The 14475-nt window shown below is 41.7% G+C and overlaps 2 protein-coding genes and 1 pseudogene across 2 annotated transcripts; 1 reads left to right on the top strand and 2 right to left on the bottom strand.

Annotated features, from left to right (window-relative positions):
- The first annotated feature begins 1922 nt into the window (after nucleotides 1-1922).
- On the top strand, nucleotides 1923-3582 carry LOC135627453 (transcription factor MYB108-like). The gene is made up of 3 exons (XM_065133561.1): nucleotides 1923-2209; nucleotides 2289-2418; nucleotides 2506-3582. Exons 1-3 carry the CDS (start codon nucleotides 2050-2052, stop codon nucleotides 3206-3208), a joined length of 993 nt encoding a protein of 330 aa, XP_064989633.1. The 5' UTR covers nucleotides 1923-2049; the 3' UTR covers nucleotides 3209-3582.
- Nucleotides 3583-6491: 2909 nt separating this feature from the next.
- Nucleotides 6492-9996, bottom strand: LOC135627592 (nifU-like protein 1, chloroplastic). Its single transcript, XM_065133717.1, has 5 exons — nucleotides 9975-9996; nucleotides 9830-9888; nucleotides 9359-9734; nucleotides 6870-7003; nucleotides 6492-6794 (listed from the first exon to the last, which is right to left on the bottom strand). Exons 1-5 carry the CDS (start codon nucleotides 9994-9996, stop codon nucleotides 6609-6611), a joined length of 777 nt encoding a protein of 258 aa, XP_064989789.1. The 3' UTR covers nucleotides 6492-6608.
- A 10-nt stretch (nucleotides 9997-10006) lies between these two features.
- On the bottom strand, nucleotides 10007-14034 carry LOC103971988 (probable NADH dehydrogenase [ubiquinone] 1 alpha subcomplex subunit 5, mitochondrial; annotated as a pseudogene).
- Nucleotides 14035-14475: the final 441 nt, after the last annotated feature.

Raw genomic sequence — 14475 nt, 5'->3', positions numbered from 1 at the left:
ATATTAATGTAGATGCATAGTTATCCTCGTCTCTCGTTGTCGCTCTCCTCGTCCACAATACTCACCTATGGTCCCAAACAGTTTTGCCATCCGACTCTAACAAAGTCGTCCATCACCATAAACTAGAATATTAAAATTATTTTTTTTATCTTTTATTTTTATATTTTTATTAGTAAAATCAATGGTATTATGATAAATGGATATAGATATTTTTTTTCATAATTATAGAGATGTCAACGTAACCTTTTAAATATACAGACTAGGATATTAAGAATAACTAACTATAGGAGATAATTTATAATTAGAGAATTTTTTGATTCATAAAACAACTAGAAAGGATCATTTATAATTATATATTTATATTTGTCTTAGTCAAGATAAATCATAGAATATTAGTGATAAGAAAATAAGAGAGATAAAAAAATATTTTACTAAAAAAACATGATAGCTCTTTTCTTAGATGTTTTGCATGTTTTCAATGCAAAATATTAACGCGATGTAACGACTTATTATTGTCGCTTATGATATAAAAAAGGATGACTTAAAAAAAAATATTATATTAAATAACGCACATATCGCTCACACATTAATAATGTTAAATCAATAAAAATATTACAATTATCACTTTAAAAAATAATATATAAAAATATTATATTAAATGATGTACATAACACACACATTAAAACATCACTTGTGCAACAACACAATACGATACACCGAACAATTAGACGTCTCAAAATTTCCTTTTGCAATCTCAATATTTTTTCTATATTAATAATTTGGAACCAACATTTTTTGCTTTGTTCTTAACATTAAATGTCACAATTATCATCATATATGAATCAGTATGGTGTGAAATGAATTGAAGGCATTTCAATCCATCCTCTGCTGTAGACGTCTCCCTCACACTATTCTGTGGCATGCGATCATCTAAATAAACGCTGCTGCTAAGCGCATGATTGCCTTCCCTGTTGTCTCATACGGTACTCGGAGCCAACGCCGCCCCACTCTGCGAGTCCTTCCTTCTGCGTCGTCGTCTTGGGTTGCTTTTGGAAGTGCCTGTGTTTTGAAGCTTGCCGATGTTCCGATGTATCGTTTGACCCCCGGCAGAGCACCCTTTGCCTGTTTGTGGAAATGTCTGACCGCCACCTCTGTTTGGTCCGACCGATGGAGTGTTGGGACACGCAGATATGACTCGGCAGCAGCCACCCCTCCTCGTTCTTTTACATCTAAGTTAGTCCGAACAGTCAAACCTAATTATAATCAATCAAGTAAGACAAGAGAATCAAACATTAAGAACGAAGTTAATCGAAATTTATCGAAGAAGAAATGCAAACAGAGAAAAAAAAATCTCTGGAATTTATCTCCCGCATTGGATTTGTTGTTCTTGTTGCTCGTATGGGATGAGGATCACATTGCATGGCTAAGCATATGAGACCCACGGCATTCCAAGTCTCTGTTAGGAAGTGACATATCTCTAACGATCTGTGTTTGGATGCAAAGGAAGTCAGACTGAGATCAACAAGGAACTCGATGATGTGAGAATACACCTGGAGAAGACTATGAGACAAGACGTCGAACATCTGTCAGGCAGAAACACCGTTGGACACGCAAAGATCGCGGTGACCGAATGAGCTCCCCGACCTCACGTGAAACATGATGTTATTGTTCGGCATATCCTCTTCTCGACCCTGTTGAAGTCACCAGTGTCAAACCCCACCGTGTCCGTGCGGACCTCAAGTCGCCACCAATGGTAATTCGGTGTCCACGTACGAGAAATAGTGAGACGGGGGAAGAGACAGCGAGGAAGGAGAGAGGTGAGAGAGGAGTAGTAGGAGGAGGAGGAGGAAAGGGCAGTCAACGTCAAAGGTCTCGGACGCTGCTTGATGTATATCAAAAGCCACCGCTTTTGGCTTTAAAGACCCTCGGTCCATTGCGGCTCGCTTCCGTCACATGTGCCGCCCTCTATATAAGCTCGTCTTCATCCACATCCACCCCTCAGAGCTCTCTCTCTTGTTCCTCTGTCTACCTTAACCGTCGGAGGAGTCGATGGAGTTCCATGAGACGACCTGTGGCTCCGCCATACCACCGAGCGAGGAGGAGATGGACCTGCGGAGGGGGCCGTGGACTGTGGAGGAGGACGTTGTTCTGGTCGATTACATCGCTGTTCATGGCGAGGGGCGTTGGAATTCTCTGGCTCGTTGCGCAGGTACCGATTCGGAGACCACTGGTCTGCTCCTTCTCAGTTTCCTTGGCCTTCTTCTCGGATTCATCTTCTATATGAACAGGACTCAGAAGAACAGGGAAGAGTTGCCGGCTGCGGTGGCTCAACTATCTTCGGCCAGACGTCCGCCGCGGCAACATCACCCCGGAGGAGCAACTCCTCATCCTCGAACTCCACTCTCGGTGGGGCAACCGGTAACCACAGTCTCGCCTAACACTCCCCTGTTGCGAACTCTTCCCCACGGCTTGGCCCCTAACCCACGGACGCGGACTCTGCTGCAGGTGGTCCAAGATAGCGCAGCACCTGCCGGGGAGGACCGACAACGAGATAAAGAACTACTGGCGGACGAGGGTGCAGAAGCACGCGAAGCAGCTCAAATGCGACGTCAACAGCAAGCAGTTCAAGGACGTGATGCGATACCTGTGGATACCCCGCCTCGTGGAACGAATCCGGGCGGCCTCCGGAAACTCCACGGTCTCTCCGGCCGCAAGCCACCGGCCAGAAGACCCCGCCACGGAGCTCGCCAGGGTGAAGCTGAGCTCGGAGACCTCAAGCGCGGCCGGCTCGTCCTCGTCGGACTCGTTAGGGATGCACTACTTCTCGCCGCCTCGGGTCTCCGACGGCTTCCCCGCCGCCAGCATGCAGGGATGTGAGGATAACAAAGGTGACGTGACCGGGCCCACCAAGCTGAGCTCGGAAACCTCGAGCGCGGCCGGCTCGTCCTCGTCGGACTCGTTCGGGATCCACTACTTCTCGCCGCCTCGGGTCTCCGACGGCTTCCCCGTCGCCAGCATGCAGAGATGTGAGGATAACATCGGTGACGTGACCGGGCCCACCGACTTCACTACTGCCTGCTGGTCCGAGTCCCTGCCGAGCTCCAACTCCGGCGGTTACGCCGACCTGGGGTTGACCGACTTGGACCAAGACGTGTGGTGGGACGACCTGTGGAGCGCGGAGAACATATGGCTGCAGCAGCAGTTCTGAGAAAGAGGTCGACGGAACAAGCAGTCTTGTGACCAAACCATATTGAGCATAGATTTGCAGCAGCGAAGAGAAGAAACAATTCTATTCATATTTCTTTATGCCATAGAAAGATCGAATCAAATATTGGCACTGTAAATGAGATAGAACGTCTCATTTAACAGTGCATGCAACGCAACAGTAATGGCATGTTAGAGAGAGAGAGAGAGAGGGAGCGTGAGCTAATCTGCACATTGAAATCTTTGAACTGCTCTTTTTGCGCATGGTTATGATGGATTAGCGAGAGCTAATGCTGGATTTACATGTCCATCAAGTGGAGTTCTCCATCTCCCTCACTGTGTGAGGTTCCAAATGTTCTTCCATGAATGCAACTCGTTGAACTATAATCCATAACGTCGGTAGTGACCTCTCGCGAATGAGAACTCATTATTGGTGTGGCCTTTAAGTGGTGCGGGCATTGCATTACGTCACGTGGCTGACACGTGAGTCTCCCGCGAACGACCAGCAGCCGGGAATCTTTGGGGCCCGCGTCACGAGGAGGAGGGAAGACTATCGGACGACCCATGGGTGGCCGCACCCAGTAATGTCGCCCATGGATTGGGTGGCGAGGAGCGAGGAGCGCGGTCGGGGCCCGCAGGTCCGTGACGCGTACGGGTAGTAGTTCGCGCCGTCGGTGACGGTGGGAATGTGAGCTGGCGAGTGAGCTGTCAACACGGTGGGGGTCACCGAGACGGTGAAAGTTATGGTCGTTCCCCTCGTGCGTAATTTCCACGTAACTTCCATTTCCACTGCTGCATCCCTTCTCACTCCTCCTCGGTTTGACCTACCACATGTTTATGACATTAATTATATGGTCAAACGTCGTCGGGAAAATATTCATAATAGATTCAAAAGATGAGATAGTTTAGAGCTAAAAAAGATAAGAATGATATCACCCATTGTGTTTAGATTACGAGTGTTCAATTAGACATCTCTCCACATCACCCTTTTATCAGATTGAGTGACTAAGATACAAAGATAGAAAAAGAATTTTTTGTCTTATACCATATGACTTATCATATTCATATGGTCGTTATTGAAAAAAAAATAACGTTAACATTATTATCAGTATCAAGTGGTTTTATCCATAATCATGGTGTCATCCGAGGTAGAAAGTTATTACCAGTTCAAAGACCAAAATGGGGAGAGATTTTTCGAATCAATTCCTCTGACACTTAAGTTTGTTCCGATGTCAATTTCTCTATGTCTAAATTCTGTATCTCTCATTACTTAGAATTAAATGATGTGTTTTTACATACGACCCGGAAGAAATAAAATATTCTTGTGAATATTTTATATAGAAGAGGTAATTTGTAATCGATCTGAACTATCCTTAGACTCTCAAAAATATTTCTATGAATATTTCACAAGAAAGGAGTTGGTAACCAATCTGGGCTACCTCTTGGACTTTCAAAAATATTTCTATAAATTTTTCATAAGGGATAGTTGGTAAATGACCTAGGCTATCTCTTGGACTCTTATCCATCGGGGTAAGTGAGTTTCCGATCGTTTGAGCCTTTTCTCCCACAAGCTTTACGTGATGCTTGCGTAGCGAATGATAACTAACTGATTATATATTTCCTATCAAACCCATATTTCAGTGATTCTGACCAACACAACTCACATAAATATATCACACGTATTACATGGAATATAGATATATTCAAATATTTTCTTTAGTTAGATCGGTTAAAAAAAAAATATCAAACCACAGTAATCAAGATTATAAAATTTCATCCGTACTTTTTTTTACAGAAACATTGAGTTCGGATGGATCGCATAAGAAACCACACCCGACTTTGATCTTCTTATAAGTCAACTCTACAGGCTCTTTGTGAATATGAACCCGAATCAAATTATGCTAATCCAACTATCATCAACATCTACCCTAATGACTTCAATACTATCTTATAATTTTTCTATCATTCCATTCAAAAATCTGAGCCAATTGGATAATACATTATCAATATTTCTGTATTTTAACACTCAAAAGCTTATAAATAGTTTGCCTCTTTCATGATACTTTATGTGACATCTCAATTTAGGCTCATATTTTTAACCAAGATTAATTTATAGAAGACTGATGAATATATTATTATTACCTTATGATTGAATATTTTAGTTAAGTGATCCAAGCTTAATAAAATTAACGAGTTAATTATCCATTCAGATTGGACCATAATAGTTCTTTTTCCACCAATGTATAATTAAAATAGTCGTATTTTGGGTTCTTAGCATACATTTATATTTCATCAAGTTTACATCGACAAGGGATGCTATATCTTTTAAATATATTGGACCCTTTCTCGAAACCTTTGCTGTTGAGGTTTGTAGTCACCAAGTCAAAACCCTCATCAATAATACATATTATAAATACATAAGGAATAATCATAGCAAAAATGATTCCTATCCCTCGTTCGTACATATATGTGTGTGTGTGTTGTCTTCTACAAGTTGATCCTAACACACTCCAAAATCCTGTGTGTGTATAGTGATGGAATTTACTCTTCGTTCTCATTGGATCTACGTACTATAGCATGCCCTCTTCTGCAACTCATGGGAGCCACAAGGTCTGTTTTCGTCGGTGGTTGTGAGCTCGTGTGTCCTAATACAAAGGCCCGACTCTGTGGAAGTGCCCCCTCGTCTCCTTTTTGGTTGGCATCATCGAGTACCATCTTGAACGTGATGTGATCCAATAAGAAGGAGAAGAATGACCTCTCTTGAATTTGATATCAATGTCGTTATCTACTTTCCATATGATCAGTTCGACATTATACGTGCCAAGAGAATCAATGCAGAAAGATCAATGTCTCAAATTAGTAATCCGAAGATGAGGAAGAAAAAGATTAAAGCGACAACTGATCAATCTGAAAAAATATTTTTTATTTTGATTTCGACTGACATGACCTAATTTTCATGTGTCGAGATTAAAGCGATATGGGAGATCATGCTTAAGACTGTCTGTGTCAATTTAACTAGGAGCGATTAGAAAAAATATTTTATATTTTGATTACGACTGAGATGCCCTAACTTCCATGTGTTGAGTTCTAAGGCGAAAACCATTATTCCTTATTTCCGATATGATTGTACCAACATAGCTTTCTCAAGAGAAACTCAAAAGCCACCGCTAATGTGTAATTTTCTTCTTGTGCTGTCATTCTACACTTGTTTCAAGCACTAATTTACTACCTAATCTCCTGCTAATTTGTATCCAAGAACTTGTCGTCGCAAATAAAGAAACTTCCGATAACTAAAACCCTACTACGATTAATACATTCATACAAATGTGTAATTCGAGGATGGGCCTTGATACAATGGTAAAATTGCTCGTTCGTAATAAGAGACGAATATATTCGCAGTTTTCTTAAATGAATACTACGTTGATGATATCTGGGAATTTTTCCTTGATGGCTGCTTTGACGCCACTTCCTATGGAGTCTGGTCCTGTGTATCTTACACTGCAATCACCAGCCTCGACAGAAACCACTTCCACACTACCTCCAAAGTTTTTGATGGCAGGTCTCAGTATCTCCAAATGGTTATTCACTGCCTGGAACAGCACAAGAATTAAATGATCAATCATATGGGAACCGATTTTGGTGTATAATTTTCTTTTCATTCATACCTCAACTGTCGTTTCGATTTGGATTCCTTCAACTTGGCATATGTCCTTGACTGCTTCTCCAAATTTTTCCTTCAGAACTCGCTCGATACCCATCTTCATCGTGGTTGTTGAGCTAGGACAGCTTCCGCAGGCTCCTGCATGATGAAGGAAAAAAAAAAATGAAGAGTCGAATGATGGAGTGTATGAATCCGAAGTACAAATTTCTATGCAAATCCACTTGTTGATTCTTCCACTCTTTGCAAAATTATGTGAAATACATCCATGCTTTTTAGTTCTAGGTGCATTGATTGTGTTCAAAAAAAATAAAAAAAATAAAGGAACAGTTGACTACAGAGGACCAGAACATAACTAATACTGCCAACACTTTAAATTATCCCAGCGACACATAAAAACCTGCATAAGTACATAGTACGGTCACTGGAAGCATGCACACTGTAACAAACTGTACCAAACATTTCTTTTAGTCAAAGCGGTTAATGTAGCCAAAGCTCAAGAAACCAAGAAACTTAATTAAGACATTTAGCAACAAAGCCACTTTGTTTAGGTGAAACGCTGGTGTTGAGAGAAGACCAACGACTGGAATATATTATACCGACAAATAGTTCCTGCATATGTTCAAGAGAAAGTGCCCCATAGTTGGTATAAGCAAAGTATCAATCAGTATATTAAATCTAGGACTTCTTGTACGTAAGTTCACAACATTCATCTCCACATCTATTCTTCCCACCAAAATAAGCTCAAGTCATGGCATGAACCAATTCCAAAATCTTGAAACAACTCAGGAAGCATCATAAGTTGAGAGAGAACCAAGGACTAGAATATAATATAGCAACAAACAGTCCTGCCTATGTTCAAGATAAAGTGAACCATAGTTGGTATAAGCCAAAATATATTCTGACCATGGCGAGACCACAGGACTAATGAAATGTCACTCAGCAACCTGTCATAATATCTTATTATATTTTTACTAAGCAGGATATATCTTTGCACAATTTCTTCAGATGAATAGATTGACAAACTAAGAATTTTCACATATAGAACTTAGCCTGGTGAAGAAAATTAGGTTGATCTGACCAATTTGCTAAGTAGGCGGGTAAAACTCTAACTTACTAGAAAAATGATTAGGTTAATTTATTCTACAGATGCCTGATTGATCAGGGACATAGATCGGCATCTATCAAGATCATTTTGAAGGTGTATGAAGATATTTGGGTGGCTTTTTCCATGAGATAGATTTATTGCTGAAGAGAACCTGAAAAGACAAGGATGTAATGCAGTGATCAAAGTAAAATTTGTGGAAAACCTATACAAGACAAGACACTGCTCACTGCCGGTTGACTTTGCATATTTGTAAAAAGGATGAGGTTTGGAGAATTCAATCTGTTCATTCTTCACTATCTGCAATGCGGTCAGATTGGTCTATGCAAAAGATCTTGCAGGTGTTTAGGTGTAGCTGGTTGTCCTTGCACATGGCAGTCTAGTGGTGTCTATGGCTAGAGAGGAACTCGAGAAGCGTTAGAGAAAAAGTGAAGGAGAACATGCTAGGACAGACCATAGCATCTATTGCTTGGCAAGCCAGAAAGGGGTCTAAGAGAAGAGCTCCATGGCATAAGAGAGCATTGGAACTGTCAAGACTTGCGGTAGCTTGGATAGATACAGGGTGGAAGGGGTTATTATTTTTGTTACTAGTAGAATGAATAAAGTTGATCTTGTTACTTACCGGATTGGAGACCAATATCATATGACTCAGCTTCTCTGGTCCGTGTGTGTGCTCTTATCCTCTGCACTCTGCAGGCTTATTCTTTAAAATTCTTAACATGTATTGTGATAGTCACACAATTCTTTGTTAAAAGAAAAACAGTTTCCACAATAATTTTCATCCAAATATCCACAGAAGGAAATTTACATAAAAAGATACCAAGCGAGAATCAAGTAAAAGCAACAAGATGTATTCAAGTGATGTCCAAAAAAAACCAAGATGTATATTCAAGCCTCTCCTTGAATCCCAAGATGTAAAAGCAATTAAATGTTCTACCTCAATGAATTGATGATAAAGCACAGCTTCACCTTCCAGCAGCCCTCTTTCAGTCTTGCGACTATATTCTAATTCCTTTGTTCTCCCTCCCTCTCACACTCATAAAAGAACAAGCAAAGTATCATGTAATCTGATGATACGGGATGATTCAAGCTAATTCGAGATAAAAACAGTAGGATTGCAGTGATCAATATAAGCGATGCGACTCTATCCAGTCTCTAGTGTTGCGTTCGTGAACCTTAAGACTCGTAATTAATCTAATTCCCGTCCCGTCCACCACCAAAACTTCAAATTTCCCCAAATCGTGCTAAGAGACTATCTTCTCTCCTACTGTTTTCTCATAAAGGAGTGGACTTTGTGAACAAATCTTTTTTTTACCCATAATTCACGATGACGATAAAAAGGGTAACCATCGAACCTAAACGAAAAAGGATAAGAGGGAGAAAGGCAAGACCTTGGAGCTGGAGGGAGATTACTCCGTCCTCCACGGACACCACATCCACGTTGCCACCGTCGGCGATGAGGTAGGGGCGAACATCGTCCAACACCAGGTTCACGTTCTCCTTCGTCAGTTCATACACCTTGGCCGAATACAGCCCCGGCGAGGCGGCCTCGGCAGGCGGCGGAGTGCTGGACGAAGCTCGTCTCCAGGCGGTCCGGCGACGAACATGGAAAGATCGCGCGCGGGGAGGAGGAACCTGCACTGGTTTGACGATTTGATGGCGGAGTAGGGAGGAAAGGTTTGGTGCTCCGGAGATGCCCGCAGCTGCAGCCAAGGTTGCCATCGGCCCTAAGATTTTGGCCTCGACAACCACAATTATTATATATTCCTGGAATTTATAGTTCAACATTAATATTATTTTTCCTTTATTTTCTAATACAAAATTACTTTGGCAACCATATCATTCCTGCCCGCTTCTCCTACCTGCATCGTGATTGGTGGCATAGGAATTCCATGTCGATAGGCAAAGGAGCGTTTGACTCCTGGGGAACGGAAGATGGAGAGCTCACAGCCACCGTTGTTGGAGTCGGAGGCACTTCCCTCCTACCTCATCAATTCGTCCCGATACCTGTTTCCAACAATGCTCTCATCACCGCGGTTCCATCACATGCAATCTGGCTCTCGCATGGCTTGCTTTCCCCATATCTACAGGATGAGGCTGGCGGAAGAGGAGCAGCAAGAGAAGGCGGAACCGGAGGAACTCCGGCGCTCAAGCGCCGATCGAACCCACAAACAGACGATGCCCCTCGTCGCTGCTATTCTTCGTTGACGGCGCGACATAATGCATTGGACAGGGATCCTCAACTTCGTAGAGCAGGAGGGGAACAATAGAGTGATGAACAGGGGGTCTTCATAGCCATTGCAACAGTTGGAATGGTACGTAGATGCGGAGGAAGGAGTATGATGGTGGTAGCAACAGCCTCTGCAATGCCCATCAGCCGCACCAGTAGCCTCTAATCGTAGCGACGGCCTCCATGTGTAAGAGAAAATGGCACTTGATCTGTGAACTCAAGAGGAGTAAAGGAGCCATTCAAAGAATAGCAGTAGTAGTAGTGGTGATCATAATAAGTTCAATCGATGGAGTTCATAATCAAGAAAAAGTTCTATGGGAAAACATGTGAGTAAGAAGATTCTACCTCTTGAAGCATGAACAAGTTCATTAGGCTTTGGGAGATATTGTCATGAATACTTTTGCTAGGATGAATGAAAAATGCTCCTAATTAATTGGTAAGGTTGTAAAGAAAATTTCTGATTCTACTGAGCATAAAACCCATTAGAAACCAATTTTCAGTAAATTCAGCAAGTAAACTTATCCATGGCACCAGAGAAAATAATCTCATCTGAGTTTTATAATAAACCCATCAAAACTTTTCTGCAAACTTATAATTTAAGGCATCACAAATTTCAATTTCCAGTAAATTCAGCAAGTAAACTTATCCATGGCACCAGAGAAAGTAATCTCATCAGAGGTTTTGAGAAGTTATTTGGAAAATCAAATTTTGTTTAATGAAATCCACATGAATGCTAGGGAATTGCAACTATGAATTCCATTGTACATGAACTCAAACCCGAATCCGAATCTGTGTCTGCTCAGATTTCGACTTTTTTTAAATCTAAATCAACCTCCCATCCCTAGTTTGCACCAGCTACCAGAGAATGCTATAAAAGACTACTGATGCACATAAAGCATTCATTTTGTGAGATAGTCTTAGATGACATGTTCTAATCTGAAGACATCTGATGTTAGACCAAAAGCATTTGCATATGGTAAATAAACCAGATGTTCCTGACTAGTCAGTGAGTCCTGGAACCATGGTTCTAATATTGAATTTATTTTGACAAAGATCAAATAAATACACCATGTGTTGATCTAGGTAAAGCATAGTATGATGATCCCATGCACTGACCTGCGCAAGATGGACTGCATTGAACCATACTACTATGATGTCTTCAACGCTAGAAAACTTCTTCCTAAGTTGGGAGGACTCTTTGAATACAAAAACTAAAAAGCACAGTGATATAAGATTCATCATATTGGTATCATAACAACTTCATGTTTAAGGATCCTTCAAGCAAGTTCAATTTTTATTGACTCCTACCATTATTCTTCTCAGACAAGCAAGCTAGATAATTCATGACAAACATAATTATACCAAAAAAGAATAGAAGCAGCATATCTTGAAACCACGCAAGGCAGGGGTTTAAGCCTTAAACTGAGGAGCAGGCTCACCCTCTGGAACTGATTTTGTAGAGACTGCCTCTACCGTCTTGAAGAATTCCTCTGGAAGCAGACAAGGTCGGTGTTGAGGGACATGTTTAGGAATCGGAGTGTCATCTTCAATCACCTCACATTCATAATCCTCGGGAACACCCCATGGATCCCACTCTGCAGTTCAATATTAAACATAAAATAAACTGCTAAGAAAGAATAAACAAGTAATCAATCACTTCAAGAAGAAACAAATTTTCATCTACAATAGGGGCAATAGCATTCTCATTCAGATGACAACAACAAAATAAGGTTCCATGGCGCACAGTTGACTGAGCATGAAAAAAATGACAAATCAAAAATATCCTTTCTGATAATCAGAAACATAGATTTAAGGACGAAGGATCTTGCTTTTGGAAAAAAAGCTGTCCATTTTACTATCTATGGTTTCAGTGAGATGCTTAAACTTGCTAGAAGCACTAGAACCCAACACTAAATTCTGAAAATATTAACGACAGCAATATAAATATACAGCCAAATATTCAGGAACTGCATGCGCTTCTATACCTTTTGGTCTGAGATTGAAATTATCATGTTGAACCAGAATATTTATTAAATTGCAAGGTGAAATGTCTTCAACATATTTCTATAGAGACCTGCATCTAACTATGTGCCATATGTCAGAAGTGCAATAACATAGTCCACCTTCATTTACGTACATGTGCTCCTAGTTCGAAAATATAAAACAAAAATCTCTACGTCACTGAGTGACTGCAGTCGTTCCTAACTTCCTTTGTTGTCATCTTCTTGATTCTATTAAAAGCAGAGTTATACTGGCCTCTATACTAATACTCACTCAAGGTTCAAAGTTTGGGGCCACAATTAGGCAGCCAGATTAATGGCTTCACTGGCACTGATCTCAATGTCTCCATCTCTAGAATCAATGATTCTACGTATATGCATGAACACCTTAACCTAGAACATTTTTGTCAAAGTTCCATGGTACCTTTCTCCTCTAACAGCAACATTACCAGTTCAGCAGATGTCAGACCCTTTCCTGGCCAAAGAAGACACAGGCAGCCATGCCGAAAATGATAACAAACAATGTAACTACTTGCTAAACAATAGCTATATCTCTGATTTACTCATGTAAAGGATGCATTTGAAGATCATCGGCATGAAAAAGATCCACAATCAATTTAGAAGTTAGGGAAAGAGAACTCCGAACCACCATTAAAATAATCTTAGTTTTATTGCTCACCTCACAATGAGTCAATCCAATATCAAGTTATCAACATATCAAACTTGAAATGTAAAAAACCACTCAATGAACCAATAATGGAGATCCTTCTAATTTTTCATAGTGCTGATTGGGGACAGCTTAAAATAAGTGGGAAGATCAGATAGCACCATTTCCTTTCTAATTCGGTTTATTACTATAGATTAAGGGTGGGGAGTAGGATGCCATAGATAAGAACTGCACATTTAGTATATAGTTCCGCACCCTTGAAACTCTAAAATGCATTGCCATTCCATTTATTATCGTGAAAATATCAGCATTAGATTGAGCCTTTCCTTCAGAGAATATACAAAATCTTTACAGCATTGCCTATTCCAAAATCCTTGTTTTTGCTCTGAAGCAGACAATGACGTTCACTAACGAGAGACAAAAGACAAACAGATGAGATATTAAACCAAGCAGATAAACCCTTGAATTCCGATCTGATCTGAGACAGAAGTGCCTAATTTTTAGCCTAAATGATCAAACGTATCAGCAATTAGGATCGATCATGCGGCCGATAATCAAGGAAAACAATTAAGGACCAATTCTTACACCATAATCATCTTTTAAACAAAATCCATTTTTACCACTAAATTGTAAAGAACCTTCGTCAACGATAGAGTGAGCATAGAAAAGCAGGAAATTTTCAAAGATCACAGGAAGTCAAACGGAAAATCCCTACGTCGCCATTGTGATCGGAGACGGATAAGAAAATTTGAGACCGGAAAGGGGAGTGGGGAGAAGGGATAGAGGGCACGGACGGACCGATCATCTTGGCGATGAGCTTGAGCTCGTCCTGGGCCTCCTCGATGACCTCCTCGACCTGGCCACAGCCGAGGCGCGCCTCGATGGCCTCCCAATCCCCCTCCTCCTGGCAGACGTGGAGACGGTGGCGGGTGAAGCTCTCGACCGCCTTGCGGTAGCCCTCATTCTGGGGGACGGCCTGGATCTCCTTGAGGGTGCGGTTGTAGAGGGAGACGAGCACCTCCCGGGCGTTGGGCACCACGTCCAACCCCACGATCCCCGTCGTCTCCTTCACCTTCCCCGCCGCCTGCATCCACGCCGTCCCCGTCCCCGTCCCCGTCCCGTCCCGCTCCTCAGCATCACCCGCCGCAGGAACATCGTCGTGATTCGAGCCCACTCTACCGAAGACGAGCGAAGCGGAAGAAAGTGATCAGAAAACCGAAAGAAAGAGTTCGAGTTAGAGGACGGACGACGGAAGATGGGTTGCGCGATGCCGATCCAACGGCCAAGATTCGTTCTTGATCTCGAGACAGGCCGGCCCTTGAGCCCAAGTGCAATCCACACTGTAGCTATCCAAAGTGGGCTGGGCTGCTTGTAATGGGATAAGCTTGTGCGCCAGCTTGCTTTCTGCTCTGGCTGTAGCTTGTTGTGGTAATGTACTCACTCATCCACTTGTTGAGTGGCTATGTCATTGAGAATATATGGAAATCACTATGTCGAGTGATTACAATGGAATCATCTCTAACATGGAAATCAGAGAGCTGCTGCCATTTAATTGGACTTAAAATATGAAATTTTTCATACTATTATTTTGTTGAAGTGTTCAGTTCATGT

The sequence above is a fragment of the Musa acuminata genome, chromosome BXJ2-11, assembly GCF_036884655.1.
Source record: "Musa acuminata AAA Group cultivar baxijiao chromosome BXJ2-11, Cavendish_Baxijiao_AAA, whole genome shotgun sequence".
In the NCBI taxonomy this organism is placed as follows: Eukaryota; Viridiplantae; Streptophyta; class Magnoliopsida; order Zingiberales; family Musaceae; genus Musa; species Musa acuminata.
This window is presented reverse-complemented; position numbering and strand designations above follow the sequence as displayed.